Source organism: Scyliorhinus torazame, chromosome 14 (genome assembly GCF_047496885.1).
Source record: "Scyliorhinus torazame isolate Kashiwa2021f chromosome 14, sScyTor2.1, whole genome shotgun sequence".
In the NCBI taxonomy this organism is placed as follows: Eukaryota; Metazoa; Chordata; class Chondrichthyes; order Carcharhiniformes; family Scyliorhinidae; genus Scyliorhinus; species Scyliorhinus torazame.
The window spans coordinates 46,719,055-46,735,331 of record NC_092720.1 but is presented as its reverse complement, the minus strand read 5'-3'; the positions used below and the strand labels follow the sequence as shown (position 1 = coordinate 46,735,331).

Sequence of the window (16,277 nt, the reverse complement as noted above, 5' to 3'; positions counted from 1 at the left end):
ACAAACCTATATCCTTGAGCTGGAGAAATACATTGTGTGATATTTGAACAGGGTGGACATACAAATAATATTGTTTTGGTGCTCTCGATGCATTTGTGATGTGGAGGCAGCATGATGTAGGCATAAGGGTAATATTATGACTTTGAATCTGAAATTATAGTTTCAAGTAGCTATTGGAGTTACATTTTGTTAGCATATCACAATACCACAATATCATTGTTTAAAAAAAATAAATTTAGAGTACCCAATTATTTTTTTCAATTAAGGGGCAATTTTAGCTTGGCCAATCCACCTACCTTGCACATCTTTGGGTTGTGGGGCGAATCCCACGCAAACACTGGGAGAATGTGCAAACTCCATAGACAGTGACCCAGAGCCTGGATTGAACCTGAGACCTCAGACAATGTTATTATTGAGAATTGTTTCTACAGTGAATAAGATCATAAAACATCCAAATCTGAGTTGCTGACATTTAATTGATTTGCAGTTTGACTTCAATATAAATAACAGAATTTTCTGTATTCATCCAGGGAATGCACAGAGCCCTTCAACAGTCTCGCTACGATCACAGAAATCATTTGAAAGTTTCTTTGGATCCAGGTACCCTGATTAACTTATTGTTAATGGTGTATAATCAAAGTAGCAGTGATATACTCCTCTTACAAATCATGGAGCATAGAATTTTTTCCACCTAGACAAAGTAACATCACTGCTAGAATTGCATTTTGATGTTCCACTGAGGATAATACATTTCGATGGATTCATTTTCATTGAGCACTGGCTGAAACAAAAGTAACTCCTTTGTAGCTACTAATGCTTTCTGAATGTCAATGGTCCGCCAAATAGATGGGCAAAACTCTCCATTGCGTTACAAATATTAGTGAGCATTGTTGACTCAATTAGTTTGGTTCTGTCAGCACAAGTAGGCAAGAGAATTAAAACCAGGATAGCCTAACTCCAGTCTCTGAAATGCCCTGCTCTGCTGGTGTGATTCTAGCTGTGATACTAGCTATTGATTCACTCAAATTGCTAACCCACCTTTATTCACTCTACAAGGTTTAACCTGGGAAGGTACAGAAGCCCGAGTCAGACTGGAAAGTACATACCAATAAAACCCAATTGTCTGTCTGCCAAACTGGACACATCTCCTGCAGAAGAGACTAATGATTATCTGCCACTGGTGAGAAAAACTGTGAACATCTTACTCTGATTAGCTTTTGTAGATTAAAATATTGAATCCTTTGTTTCAGGCTGGACAACATGGATTTTTACTACAAAAGCAAATATTAGTTTATGTTGTGTATTACCCCTGCACATAAGCATCGTTGCTGGTTTAAGTCATTTAATAATGGTGCAAGATCAATCAGATCAATGTCGGCTTTTTGCAATACACCATACCCAGTTAGTCTTCATGTGAATTTCATCGTCTCCAATTCAATATTGAGAAAGTCAACCCAAATAAAACTGAAATTTCTCCCTGATCACTGAAGACAATTAAAAGAAAGGTCAAGGATTTTAATCTAGAACAATCTTATGTTCATTTATGGATAATATTCTTATGGAATCAATATGACTGGAACTATAGAGTGCTACATCCAGGATAGGAGGGGTGTGCCTACCCCCCTCTTTGTCCCTCTCCTGGGTTGATTATAAAAGAGTTTGAATTTTAAAAATAGCGATACTGCCAATTCAATATGTACTTAACTGTATATAACTCGATGTAAGAAGTAAGCCAGCCAGACTTCTTCAGTTAACAAGTCAGGAGTTAGCATTATTACTAAAACTCACTTGGGTAAAGATACAAAAATTATTTTATTTTTAACAAACAATTTTATTGAGGTATTTTTTGGCATTGTTACAGATAACAGAAATGTGCAAACATCAATATAAAACCAATACTTCAATCAAACCGTACTGCAGCTGCCCGCTCCTCTCCCCTAAACACTACCTGCCTATTTATCCCTCCTACTCTACTCTAATCTCCCCCCCCCCGCCCCTGCTGAAGTTCTCCCGCGAAGAAGTGGATGAATGGTTGCCACCTTCGGGCGAACCCCAGTACAGATCCCCTCAAGGCGAACTTAATTTTTTCCATACCCAGAAAACGTGACATGTCCGAAAGCCATAGTTTGGTCTTCGGGGGCTTTGAGTCCCTCCACGCCAGCAGTATTCGCCACCGGGCTGTTAGGGAAGCAAAGGCCAGAACATCTGCCTCTTTCTCCCCCTGGACTCCCGGGTCTTCCGAAAACCCGAAAATTGCCACCCCTGGACTCATCACCACCCTTGTTTACAGCACCCGGGACATGACCCCCGCAAATCCCTCCCAGTACCCCCTAAGCTTAGGACATGCCCAAAACATGTGAACATAGTTCGCTGGTCCTCCCACGCATCTAGCGCACTTGTCCTCTACCCAAAAGAATTTGCTCATCCGAGCTACCGCCATGTGGGCCCGGTGAACGACCTTAAATTGAATCAGGCCGAGCCTGGCACATGTTGTGGTTGAGTTTTCCCCTACTCAGGACTTCCGCCCACAGCCCGCTAACATCTCCCCGCCAAGCTCCTCCTCCCATTTGAGTTTCAGTTCCTCTGTCTGGGACTCTTCCCCCTTCATGAGCACCTTGTAAGTATCCGAGACTCTACCCTCTCCTCCTTCTCCTCTAGAGACTATTCTGTCCTGAATCCCTAATGGCGGGAGGCATGAGAAGGATGGGACCTGTCTGCGTACAAAGTCCCACATCTGTAAGTACCTAAAGTCATTTCCCCTTAGCAGCCCAAATTTCTCCTCCAAGCCCCTCAAACACGCAAAGCTTCCCTCCAGGAACATATCGCCCACCCTCCCCACCCACGCCCGCCGCCATGTTTGAAATCTTCCATCCATGTTCCCGGGGACAAATCGATGGTTATCACATATTGGAGCCCAGATAGACGCACCCACCCCCCTTACATGCCTCCTCCACTGGCCCCATATCCACAGGGCCGCCCCCACTACCGGGCTGGTGGAGTACCTGGCCGGCGACAGCGGTCGGGGAGCCGTGACCAGGGCTGCCAAACTGGTGCCCCTGCATGAAGCCGCCTCCACTCGCTCCCAGATAGACCCCGTACCCACCATCCACTTCCTTAACATGGCTATGTTAGCCGCCCAGTAGTAGTTGATCAGACTCAGCAATGCCAGTCCCCCCTCGCTGCGGCTCCTTTCAAGCATCGCCTTCTTCACCCGCGGGGATTTTCCCGCCCAGACAAAGCTCATGATGATTTTGCCAGTCCTTTTGAAGAAGGACCGTGGGATAAAGATCGGGAGGCACTGGAAGATGAACAGAAATCTAGGGAGGATTGTCATCTTTACAGTGACAGCGGGAGTGCATCCCATCTCCGAAGCTCCCTCTTCATTTGTTCCACCGCCCTAGTCAAATTTAACTTATGCAACCTGTCCCAGTCTCATGCCACCTGTATCCCCAAGTACCGGGAACTTTCCTCCATCAGCCTAAATGGCAGCTCCTTCAGTCTATTCTCCTGGCCCCTTGCCTGCACCACAAACATCTCACTCTTTGTACCCTGAACACCGGCCGAACTTCCTCAATGTTTCCAGTATATTTTCTTTTTTTTAAAAATTTATTTATTCAAGATTTTTGGCCAAACATAACAATACGTAGTGTTTCTTTTACACAACAATAAAGCAATATAAATAACCGTGGCCAGTTTTAAACAAATAAATAAATAATATATAAACAAAAACAAAACTGAATGGCAACTGCCTTGTCCAAAATACATACTCTCCAAAAATACAATCCAACAATCCAATATAAAATTACCTATAACAAATATCTATACATATTATACATATACAATAACATCTCTGAGAGTCCGTTCGATTCCCCCCCCCCCCCCGCCCCCTGGGTTGCTGCTGTTGTCTACTTCTTTTCCATTCCCTCTATCTTTCTGTGAGGTAATCGACGAACGGTTGCCACCGCCTGGTGAACCCCTGAGCCGAACCCCTGAACACGAACTTAATCCGTTCTAACTTTATAAACCCTGCCATGTCGTTTATCCATGTCTCCACACCCGGGGGTTTGGCTTCCTTCCACATTAACAATATCCTGCGCCGGGCTACAAGGGACGCAAAGGCCAACACGTCAGCCTCTCTCGCCTCCTGCACTCCCGGCTCTTCTGCAACCCCAAATATAGCCAACCCCCAGCTTGGTTCGACCCGGACCCCCACCACCTTCGAAAGCACCTTTGCCACCCCCACCCAGAACCCCTGTAGTGCCGGGCATGAACAGAACATGTGGGTGTGATTCGCTGGGCCTCTCGAGCATCTCGCACATCTATCCTCTACCCCAAAAAATTTACTAAGCCGTGCTCCAGTCATATGCGCCCTGTGTAACACCTCAAATTGTATCAGGCTTAGCCTGGCACACGAGGACGATGAGTTTACCCTACGTAGGGCATCAGCCCACAGCCCCTCCTCAATCTCCTCCCCCAGTTCTTCTTCCCATTTCCCTTTCAGCTCATCTACCATGATCTCCCCCTCGTCCCTCATTTCCCTGTATATGTCCGACACCTTACCATCCCCCACCCATGTCTCTGAGATCACTCTATCCTGCACTTCCTGCGTCGGGAGCTGCGGGAATTCCCTCACCTGTTGCCTCGCAAAAGCCCTCAATTGCATGTACCGAAATGCATTCCCTTGGGGCAACCCATATTTTTCCGTCAGCGCTCCCAGACTCGCAAACGTCCCATCGACAAACAGATCTCTCAGTTGTACTACCCCAGCTCTTTGCCATGCTCCAAATCCCCCATCCATTCTCCCCGGAACGAACCTATGATTGTTTCTTATCGGGGACCGCACCGAAGCTCCCGTCCTTCCCCCATGCCGTCTCCACTGCCCCCAAATTTTCAATGTAGCCACCACCACCGGGCTTGTGGTGTATTTCTTTGGTGAGAACGGCAACGGCGCCGTCACCATTGCTTGTAGGCTAGTCGCCCTGCAGGACGCCCTCTCCAATCTCTTCCACGCCGCTCCCTCCCCTTCTCCCATCCACTTACACACCATTGAGACATTGGCGGCCCAGTAGTACTCACTTAGGCTCGGTAGTGCCAGCCCCCCTCTGTCCCTACTACGCTGCAAGAATCCTCTCCTCACTCTCGGGGTCTTCCCAGCCCACACAAAACTCATAATACTCTTATCGATTCTTTTGAAAAAAGCCTTCGTGATCACCACCGGGAGGCACTGAAACACAAAAAGGAATCTCGGGAGGACCACCATTTTAACCGCCTGCACCCTACCTGCCAATGACAGGGACACCATGTCCCATCTCTTAAAGTCCTCCTCCATCTGTTCCACCAACCGCGTTAAATTAAGCCTGTGTAATGTACCCCAATTCTTGGCTATCTGGATCCCCAAGTACCGGAAGTCCCTTGTTACCTTCCTCAACGGTAAATCCTCTATCTCTCTGCTCTGCTCCCCTGGATGCACCACAAACAACTCACTTTTCCCCATGTTCAGTTTATACCCTGAAAAATCCCCAAACTCCCCAAGTATCCGCATTATCTCTGGCATCCCCTCCACCGGGTCCGCCACATATAGCAACAAATCATCCGCATACAGAGATACCCGGTGTTCTTCTCCCCCCCTGAGTACTCCCCTCCACTTCCTGGAACCCCTCAATTCTATGGCCAGGGGTTCAATCGCCAGTGCAAACAATAACGGGGACAGAGGACATCCCTGCCTCGTCGCTCTATGGAGTCGAAAATAGTCAGACCCCCGTCCATTCGTGACCACGCTCGCCATCGGGGCCCTATACAGCAACTGTACCCACCTGATATACCCATCCCCAAAACCAAATCTCCTCAGCACCTCCCACAAATAATCCCACTCTACTCTATCAAATGCTTTCTCGGCATCCATCGCCACCACTATCTCCGCTTCCCCCTCTGGTGGGGGCATCATCATTACCCCTAGCAGCCTCTGTATATTTGTATTCAGCTGTCTCCCCTTCACAAACCCAGTTTGGTCCTCATGAACCACCCCCGGGACACAATCCTCTATCCTCATTGCCATTACCTTGGCCAGAATCTTAGCGTCCACATTCAGAAGGGAAATGGGCCTGTAGGACCCGCATTGCAGCGGGTCTTTTTCCTTCTTTAGGAGGAGCGATATCGTTGCCTCTGACATGCCTCCTGCTTTCCTTTATGTGCCCTAATAGATATCAGCTCCCCTCTAACCACTGCCTTCAGTGCCTCCCAGACCACTCCCACCTGTACCTCCCCATTATCATTGAGTTCCAAGTACCTTTCAGCTGTCCCCTTTCCCTCGCCTCATTAAAGGTTCTCATCAGTAGCGGGGCCAGCAAGTCCATATATTTTCTATAGAATTCAACTGGGAATCCGTCTGGTCCCGGGGCCTTCCCCGCCTGCATGCTCCCAATCCCTTTCACCACTTCCTCCGTCTCAATCTGTGCTCCCAGTCCCACCCTCTCCTGCTCCTCCACCTTAGGAAATTCGAGCTGATCCAGAAAGCACATCATTCTCTCCTTCCCATCCGGGGGCTGAGCTTCATATAATCTTTCGTAAAATGCCTTGAACACTCCATTCACTCTCTCCGCTCCCCGCTCCATCTCTCCCTCCTCATCTCTCACCCCCCCTATCTCCCTCGCTGCTCCCCTTTTCCTCAGTTGGTGGGCCAGCAACCTGCTCGCCTTCTCTCCGTATTCGTACTGTACACCCTGTGCCTTCCTCCATTGTGCCTCTGCATTACCCGTAGTCAACAAGTCAAATTCTACATGTAGCCTTTGCCTTTCCCTGTACAGTCCCTCCTCCGGTGCCTCCGCATATTGTCTGTCCACCCTCAGAAGTTCTTTCAACAACCGCTCCCTTTCCCTACCCTCCTGCTTTCCTTTATGTGCCCTAATAGATATCAGCTCCCCTCTAACCACTGCCTTCAGCGCCTCCCAGACCACTCCCACCTGTACCTCCCCATTATCATTAAGTTCCAAGTACCTTTCAATACACCCCCTCACCCTTAAACACACCCCCTCATCTGCCAATAATCCCATGTCCATTCTCCAGGGTGGACGCTGTTGTTTTTCTTCCCCTATCTCCAGGTCCACCCAATGTGGAGCATGATCCGAAATGGCTATAGCTGTGTACTCTGTCCCCGTCACCTTTGGGATCAGTGCCATTCCCAAAACAAAAAAATCTATTCGTGAATAAACTTTGTGGACACAGGAGAAAAACGAAAATTCCTTACTAAATCTCCAGGGGTCTACTCCTCCCATCTGCTCCATAAAGTCCTTAAGCACCCTAGCTGCAGCCGGCCTCCTTCCGGTCCTGGACCTCGATCTGTCCAGCCCTGGGTCCAGCACCGTATTAAAATCTCCACCCATTACCAGCTTCCCCACTTCTAGGTCCGGGATTCGTCCTAACATACGCCTCATAAAGTTGGCATCATCCCAGTTCGGGGCATACACGTTCACTAATACCACCGCCTCCCCTTGCAATTTGCCACTCACCATCACATTTCTGCCCCCACTATCCGCCACTATAGTCTTTGCCTCAAACATTACCCACTTCCCCACTAGTATGGCCACCCCCCTGTATTTTGTGTCTAGCCCCGAATGAAACACCTGCCCCACCCATCCTTTGCGTAGTCTGACCTGGTCTATCAGCTTCAGATGCGTCTCCTGAAGCATAACCACATCTGCCTTAAGTTTCTTTAGGTGTGCGAGTACCCGTGCCCTCTTAATCGGCCCGTTCAGCCCTCTCACATTCCACATGATCAACCGGGTTGGGGGGCTCTTTACCCCCCCCCTTGACGACTAGCCATCTCCTTTTTCAATCCAGCTCCTCACCCGGTTCCCACGTAGCCGTATCTCCCCCAAGCGGTGCCCCCCCGCCCCGACCCCCCCCCCCCCCCCCCCCCCATACCAGCTCCCCCTTCTCCCCAGCAGCAGCAACCCAGTTAACCCCCCCCCCCGGTAGATCCCAAACTAGCGTAATTGCACCCCCCATGTTGCTCCCAGAAGTCAGCAAACTCTGGCCGACCTCGGCTTCCCCCCGTGACCTCGGCTCACACTGTGCGAGGCCCCCTCCTTCCTGCTTCCCTGTTCCCGCCGTGATTACCATAGCGTGGGAACAAAGCCCGCGCTTCCCTTTTGGCCCCGCCCCCAATGGCCGGCGCCCTCAGCTCCTCATCCTCCCTCCTCCCCCTCCCCCACGACATGGGGAAGAGAGAAAAGTTACAGGGTCGCAGGATTAACAACTTGGGAAGTCATCTCTTCCCTCTTTTCCCCCCTTCATCCCACATATTCACCCCCCCACTTTGTCCCAAACGTTCTTTTTATGGCCCGCTCACTCCAGTTTCTCCTCGACAATAAATGTCCACGCCTCATCTGCAGTTTCGAAGTAGTGGTGTTTCCCTTGATGTGTGACCCACAGTCTTGCCGGTTGCAGCATTCCAAATTTAATCTTCCGTTTGTGCAGCACCGCCTTGGCCCGATTAAAGCTTGCCCTCCTTCTTGCCACCTCCGCACTCCAATCTTGATATACGTGGATCACCGCGTTCTCCCACCTACTGCTCCGAGTTTTCTTTGCCCATCTGAGGACCATCTCTCTGTCCTTATATCGGAGAAATCTCACCACTATGGCTCGAGGAATTTCTCCAGCCCTTGGTCTTCGCGCCATAACTCGATAGGCTCCCTCCACCTCCAGCGGACCCGTCGGGGCCTCCGATACCATTAACGAGTGCAGCATCGTGCGCACGTATGCCCCGACGTCCGCCCCTTCTACACCTTCGGGAAGACCAAGAATCCTTAAATTCTTCCTCCTCGCATTATTCTCCAGCACCTCCAGCCTTTCCACACACCTTTTGTGTTGTGCCTCGTGCATCTCCGTTTTCACCACCAGGCCCTGTATGTCCTCATTCTCAGCAGCCTTTGCCTTCACGCCCCAAAGCTCCTGTTCCTGGGTCTTTTGCTCCTCCTTTAGCCCCTCAATCGCTTGTAATATCGGGGCCAACAGCTCCTTCTTCATCTCCTTTTTGAGTGCTTCCACGCAACGCCGCAGGAACTCTTGTTGGTCAGGGCCCCACATTAAACTGCCTCCTTCCGACGCCATCTTGCTTTGTGCCTGCCTTCCTGGCCGCTGCTTTAGAGGATCCACCGCAATCCGGCCACTTTCCTCTCTTTTTTCCATCCGTGTCCAGGGGGGTTCCCTTCTGGATTACAGCACAGTGTTTTTTGCCGTTAAAATTGCCGTTGGGGCTCCTATCAAGAGCACAAAAGTCCGTTCCACCAGGAGCTGCCGAAACGTGCGACCTAGCTGGTCATCGCCGCACCCGGAAGTTTCCAGTATATTTTCCATCCCGGCCAGTGGGTCCGACACGTACAGGAGCAGGTCGTCCGCATAGAGAGAGACCCTATGTTCCACACCCCCCTAGTCATTCCCTTCCATCCCTTCGCAGCTCTCAACGCCATCGCCAACGGCTCTATGGCCAGCGCGAACAGCAACGGGGAGAGTGGGCACCCCTGTCTGGTCCTGCGGTGTAGTCTGAAATAATCTGACATTATCCTGTTCATCCTAACGCTAGCTTTTGGGGCCTGGTACAATTGTCTGACCCAATTAACCAGTCCCTCCCCGAACCCAAACCGTCCAAGCAGCTCCCACAAATAGCCCCACTCCACCCGTTCGAAGGCCTTCTCAGCGTCCATTGCCACCACTACCTCCACCTCCTTGCCCGTCGGGGCATCATGATCACATTAAGCAATCTTCTCAAGTTAGCTGTCAGCTGCCTGCTTTTCACAAACCAGGGGCGTCATTCTCCGACCCCCCAGCGGGTCGGAGAATGGCCGTTGGCCGCCGTGAATCCCGCCCCCGCCGGTTGCCGAAGTCTCCGGTACTGGAGATTGGGCGGGGGCGGGAATCGGGCCGTGCCGGTTGCCGGGCCCCCTCGCTCGATTCTCCGGCCCAGATGGGCCGAAGTCCCGCCGAGAAATTGCCTGTCCCACCGGCGTAAATTAAAGTAGCTATTTACCGGCGGGACAAGGCGGCGTGGACGGGCTCCGGGGTCCTGGGGGGGGGGAGACGCGGGACGATCTGGCCCCGGGGGGTGCCCCCACGGTGGCCTGGCCCGCGATCGGGGCCCACCGATCCGCGGGCGGGCCTGTGCCTTGGGGGCACTCTTTCCCTTCCGCCTCCGCAGCAGTCTCCACCATGGTGGAGGCGGAAGAGACTCTCCCCACTGCGCATGCGCGGGAAACTGTCAGCGGCCGCTGACGCTCCCGCACATGCGCCGCCCAAAATGTAATTTCCGCGCCAGCTGGCGGGGCAACAAACGCCGTTTCCGCCAGCTGGCGGGGCGGAAATCCCTCCGGCGTCGGTCTAACCCATCAATGTCGGGGCTCGGCCCCCAAAGTGCGGAGCATTCCGCACCTTGCCGATGCGGCGCGATGCCCGTCTGGCGCCGTTTTGGGCGCCAGTTGGCGGACATCGCGCCGTTGGGGGAGAATTTTGCCCCCTGTCTGATCGTTCCCAATCACCTCCGGTACGCAGTCCTCAATTCTAATCGCCAGGACCTTGGCCAGGAGCTTGGCATCCACATTGATCAGGGAGATTGGCCTGTATGACCCGCAGGATTTCGGGTCCTTCTCCCGCTTCAATGTCAGCGAGATGGTGGCTTGCGACATCGGCGGCGGCAGGGTCCCTCTGTCCCTTGCCTCAATAAAAACCCTAGTCAGGACCCGTCCCACTAACTCCGAGAACTTTTTGTAAAACTCTACTGGGTATCCATCGGGTCCTGGCGCTTTCCCCGACTGCCTTTAGGCCCCCAATACCTCCTCCGCTCTAATCGGGGCCCCCAGCCCGTCCACTAGTCCCCTGCCTACTTTTGGGAAGGTTACTCCATCCAGGAACCTTTTCATCTCCTCCGGCTCTTCCGGGGTTTCTGAAGTGTACAGCTTACTATAGAAGTCCCGAAATACCTTATTCAATCCTGCCGGATCCTCCACTCTGCTCCCCGCCCCATCAACCACTCTACTTATTTCCCTGGCCACCTCCCACTTCCTGAGTTGCTGCGCTAGCAATCTGCTGGCCTTCTCCCCATGCTCATACACCACTCCCCTCGCCTTCCTAAGTTGTTCCACGGCCCTACTCGTGGATAGCACCTCTAGTTCCGCCTGCAATCTCTGTCTCTCCCTGAGTAAGTCCTTCCCCCGGGGACCCCACATGCTCTTCGTCTATCCGGTGAATTTCCCTAACCAATCTGTCCATTTCTGCTCTGTCCGCGCTGACCCTGTGAGCCCGAATTGAGATCCGTTCCCCCCTCACTACTGCCTTCAGCGCCTCCCACAGGGTCGCTGCTGAAACCTCCCCCGTATCGTTCACCTGCAAGTAATTTTGCATACACATCCGAAGTCTCTCACATATCCCCTCCTCCGACAACAGTCCTACGTCTAACCTCCATTGCGGGCGTTGGTAATTCGCCCCCCCGACCTGCAGGTCCACCCAGTGCGGGGCATGGTCCGAGATAGTGATGGCCGGGTATTCCATATTCTTTACCTCCCCTACACAGTCCCTGCTCACGATAAAAAAATCAATCCTAGAATATACTTTATGAACATGCGAATAAAACGAGTAGCCCCTTCCCGTCGGTTGTCTGGCTCTCCATGGGTCCACAGCCCCCATTTGCTCCATGAACCCTTTCAGCTCCCTTGCCATTGCTGGGAGTCTGCCCGTTCTGGGACATGACCGGTCCAGCCCCGGGTCAAGGACCGTATTAAAGACCCCTCCCCATTATCAACTTACGTGAGTCTAGGTCCGGGATCGTCCCCAGCACTCTTTTGATAAAGTCAACATCGTCCCAGTTCGGCGCATATATGTTCACCAGCACCACTCTTCTCCCCTCCAGCTTGCCCCTTACTATAAGGAATCTGCCCCCGCCATCTGCGACTACGCCCTCTGCCTCAAATTGAAGTCCGAGTCGAAGACCTGACTGATCCAGCCCTTCCTTAGTCTAGTCTGGTCAGACACTTTCTGATGTGTCTCCTGCAACATAATTACGTCCGCCTTTAGAGCCCGCAAATGCACAAACACACGTGCCCTTTTAACTGGCCCATTTAGTCCCCTGACATTCCAGGTGATCAGCCTGGTTGGGGAGCACAACACCTCCCCCCCCCCCCACCCCCCACCGGTCAGCCATAACCTTTCTTGGGCCCGCCCCCGGCCCATGCTCCACGCCATTCCTGGCTCGCCTCTTGGCCACCTCCACCCCCGACCTCCTTTCCATTACCTACTTCAGATCCCCCCCACGTCAGCAAAATAACTCTTTCCCCCCCCCCCCCCCCTAGCAACATCCCCCGATAACCCCACCCCTGCCATTCACTGGCTGTATTCTTCCCCCCCCCACCTGACTCCCTTGACTAGCCAATCTGCTAGCCCGGTGACTCATTGCTCCGGCGCCCCCTTGTCTCACTCCCGTTGTTTCCCCGACCTCATCTCCCCACTCCCCAGCACACCATCCCCCACTCCGACCCACTGGAGCGGTCTTACTAAGATGGGAAAGATCAAACAAGACTTAAACATCAAACAGCAGCGCGAGGCTGCTCCAGGTACAACACAGTTCCAGCTGTACACAGAAAAGTGTTAACCCACGTCCCTTTGTGAGCACCAAAAAAAAAATTTATAACACCGCAATAACCCAGTACCCGTACATCCCCCATCCGAAACAAACATAAAAACCATAGACATAAACATCTTTAATCCCCATTGATGGCCGGCCACCCTTTTGTTACAATACAGGCTCCAGCGCACTCAGAGAGCCCAACAAAAGGTACCGACCACAACAGAAAAAAAAAAAGGAGAGAGAAAAAAAAACAACAACAGAAAAAAGGAAAAAGACCATTCGAAGGGGGGGGGGGGGGGGAATACCATCCCCCCACATCCCCCACAGGCAAAAACTTCCCACAGAAAATACACCACAAGGCACCTTTAAAGCAGTAAACAGTCGGCCAGCAATCCAGGCACAGTAGGCATCCCTTCAAACAGTAATTCTCGAACCCTAGCTTGTGTCCGTGGGTCCTTTTTTCGAGACCAGCCCCTGATCCCACACAAATTCCATCGCTTCTTCGGGCTCGGAGAAGTAGTGGTGTTGGCCCTGATGCGTAACCCAAAGATGGGCCGGGAAGAGCAGGCAAAACTTCACGTGCTTTTTGAACAACACCTCCTTAACTTGTTTAAAGGCTGCTTGCCGCCTGGCCACCTCCTGGCTTGGGTCCTGGTAAATGCGAAGGACACTGTTATTCCACGTGCTGCTCTTAGCGCTCTTTGCCCACTGCAGCACCCGCTCCTTCTCCACAAACCTGTGGAACCTAACTACCATCGGATGGGGGGGGGAGACCCCCTGGACGCACCTGTCTCGCCTGTACTCTGTGTGCCCCCTCCAGCTCCGGCGGTCGCGGACAGGCTTCAGCCCCCATCAGCTGCATCAACAGGCCAGCCACGAACGCTGTGGCATCAGCTCCCTCCGCCCCCTCCGGGGGAGCCGATGATCCTCAGATTTTGTCTACGGGCTTTATTTTCCAGCTCCTCCACTCTGTCCAGCAGTCTTCTCTGTCTCTCCTTCAACCCGTCGACTTCTAGCGCAGCAATCGTCTGCGCGTCCGCCTGCTCCTCCACCGCCTCCCCCAGCTCCTTCACTTTTTCGTCCTGGGCATCCAGTCTCTGGTTCAGCTGATCCACTGCCTTCTAAAGTGGGTCCAAGTTATCCCGCTTCAACGATTCAAAACTGCTCTTTATCACCTGCAGCATGTTTTCCAGCGCCTGCTGGATCGCCGGGTCCGCAGGTCCGCAGGTCCGCCATCTTTGATCCCGGGTCAGCTTCCCCTGCACCTCGCCTTTGTCCCTTCCTCTCCCGTTTGTGCTGCTTTCTGCTCTCCCGCAGTTCCATGCAGCTCTGCTCGCTCCTTAGCCCCCCCGTGGCCGTCCTTTCAGCACTCCACAGCCCCGCAAAACCGGGGAACCAGGTCCTCAAATCCCGCCAGAGTGAGAGCCCCCGAATGTGCGGCTCACTCACTCATTGCCGCCACCGGAAGTCAAGATATAGAAATTCTTAACACAAAGATTTAAAATGTACAAATATATCCAACTTCCCACTATAGCAGAAAGCACAAACGCAACTTTCCCAGACCTGCACAAAAATAAATAAAACTTTTACAGTATATCAGATGTTAAAACCTGACAAGGTCCTCCTCCTTCAGGTACCATGCCCATGTTGTCAAACATGGACTTCCATTGGATTGATCCATTATTATGTTTGGCAAAGTACTGCAGTATTTTGCCATAGCCTTCTGCAGTATGGCTGACCACGAAACCCTCCTGTTCTTCACCACCTACCATGAGGCGTACAGACTGATATTCAAAATGTTTGGTCACATTTAGTTCATGCCTTCCATGACCATCAAATGGGTGTTGGCAGATGAAAGTCTTCTGGACTGAGTTATTAAGGGAATTTAAAGACGAGAGTAACATTTTGTGATGTTTTCACAATTAGCCAAACTAATGACTTTATAATACCTGTGAACGGAGCTTAGGATTTGATCCCTGTAGAATCATCAATTTTGTCAGAGTATGTTGTAAATGTCTCTCCTAAGTAAATTAAATTTTTGTTTGATTTGTTTTTAAATGTTTAATCTCTCAAAGATTAACATTTCAAAAATGTCCAATTAAACAAAAGTCAGATTTTTTACACCGTGGCTATAAATGTGACCATCAATATATCCCAAGCGAGGGCTCCTTGGAAAAATGAAATACATATACAAAAGTATATTTAATTTACACTTTCTTATTTCAGGTGCAATTACAAATGGCATCTGGAGCATTTCTCCTTAATGAAGCATTTTCTGAAGCTGTTAAGATTCCCTTAGAGCAACTGAGAAGGGCCTCACCTTTCTCATGTCATCGAGCAAGTCTCAGTCCCTCTTCACGCTGCATGCCATCAGATACATCAGGTAGCAAAACTGAAACTCTCCTGGAAAGGGGGAACTCCATCCACAGTCCAAATGAGACTGAATCTTGTGCTAGTATGAAGAATGTCCATCCAGTGTCTGAAAAGGATCAAGGAAATAATGAACAAAGCACTAAAGGTTCAAAGAAAATTACATGGTCACATCTTGAGAGTGTTTTCGATTGCACTAGTTCTCCGGCCAGCCTCTACAATTCATTCAGTGTCAGTATTGATGGTCTGAGCACTACCTTGCAGCAAGTTGACAGTGGCAGGGGCTCTGAAACTGATCTATATGAAAATTCACCAGTCACCTCTGAAACTGGTGGCATCTTTTACGAGTCAGCAAATGATCTGAATACACAGTACGATGATTTGGAAGGGATGAGCTGGGCAACTGCTGTGGCACTAGGGTGGCTTGAACATCAGTGCGCTGGTTACTTTCTGGAATGGCAGCTCATTGCAGCCAAGGCAGACACTTGGCTACACTCACAGCAGCTTCCTGAACATGTAAATGTCAGTAGACTGAAGGGAGCAACTAGACATCTTTTCCTCCTGCTCCGTCACTGGAATGAGAACATTAAGCTCAACATGTTGTGTTATAACCCAAATAATATGTAAATACAGACGAAATACAGTGAAAATATATGTACTTTATAATAGTTTTAATTTGCAGCACAGAAAATTAAATTATAGTGCCTGATTGGGGGAAACAAACTAAGAAATATGTAAAGTCCTGCTGCACCTTTGGATAAATGTAGCCTTTTTGCCATTATGTGAACATTGTGGTTGCAGCATTCTATTAATTAAAAATGTATGGTGCAGATTTCAAAATGTATACCTCCTTTCTATCACATATATGAAAAAAGATTCTGATACTCATGGTTGAATTGGAAATATAATAATGCGCCTTGATTTATATAATAATCTTGAAATAAATAACAACGTTGATTTTATATCACTTCTGGTGGAACTATTCTGTTGCAATTTCAAAATGCTAAGAGACTTTTGGAAGTTAAATTGTATTAATACTTCCCATTCTTCAGTGCACCACCAACGATTTCTAATTTTAAGCTTGTTAACTTGATGGGAGTGATCTTCCCAAAAGGGAACAAAGTCCTCTAGTGAGCGCGTTTCGCCTCATGTTTCCTGGCACTCGCAATACCAAGAAACACATGGCTATTTGCCGCGACTCACTTTGAATGAGGGGCCTAAACAGGGAACGCAATGCTGCGACCACTCATAGCCCCATTTTTGACAATGGGGATTTCCGCTCGCTGGAACTCCCCAT

General features: G+C 50.5%; 1 protein-coding gene across 5 annotated transcripts in view; it reads left to right on the top strand.

Moving 5' to 3' along the window:
* The window catches only part of vwa5b2 (von Willebrand factor A domain containing 5B2), a 235,914-nt gene extending 219,972 nt beyond the window's left edge, over nt 1-15,942 (top strand). For all 5 annotated transcript variants that reach the window (XM_072474096.1, XM_072474098.1, XM_072474099.1 and 2 more), the window contains 3 exons: nt 531-600; nt 1,057-1,180; nt 14,837-15,942. In XM_072474096.1, the coding sequence (XP_072330197.1) occupies nt 531-600; nt 1,057-1,180; nt 14,837-15,607 (965 nt within the window). In that variant the 3' untranslated portion in view covers nt 15,608-15,942. The remainder of the gene's footprint in view (nt 1-530; nt 601-1,056; nt 1,181-14,836) is intronic.
* The last annotated feature ends 335 nt before the right edge of the window (nt 15,943-16,277 follow it).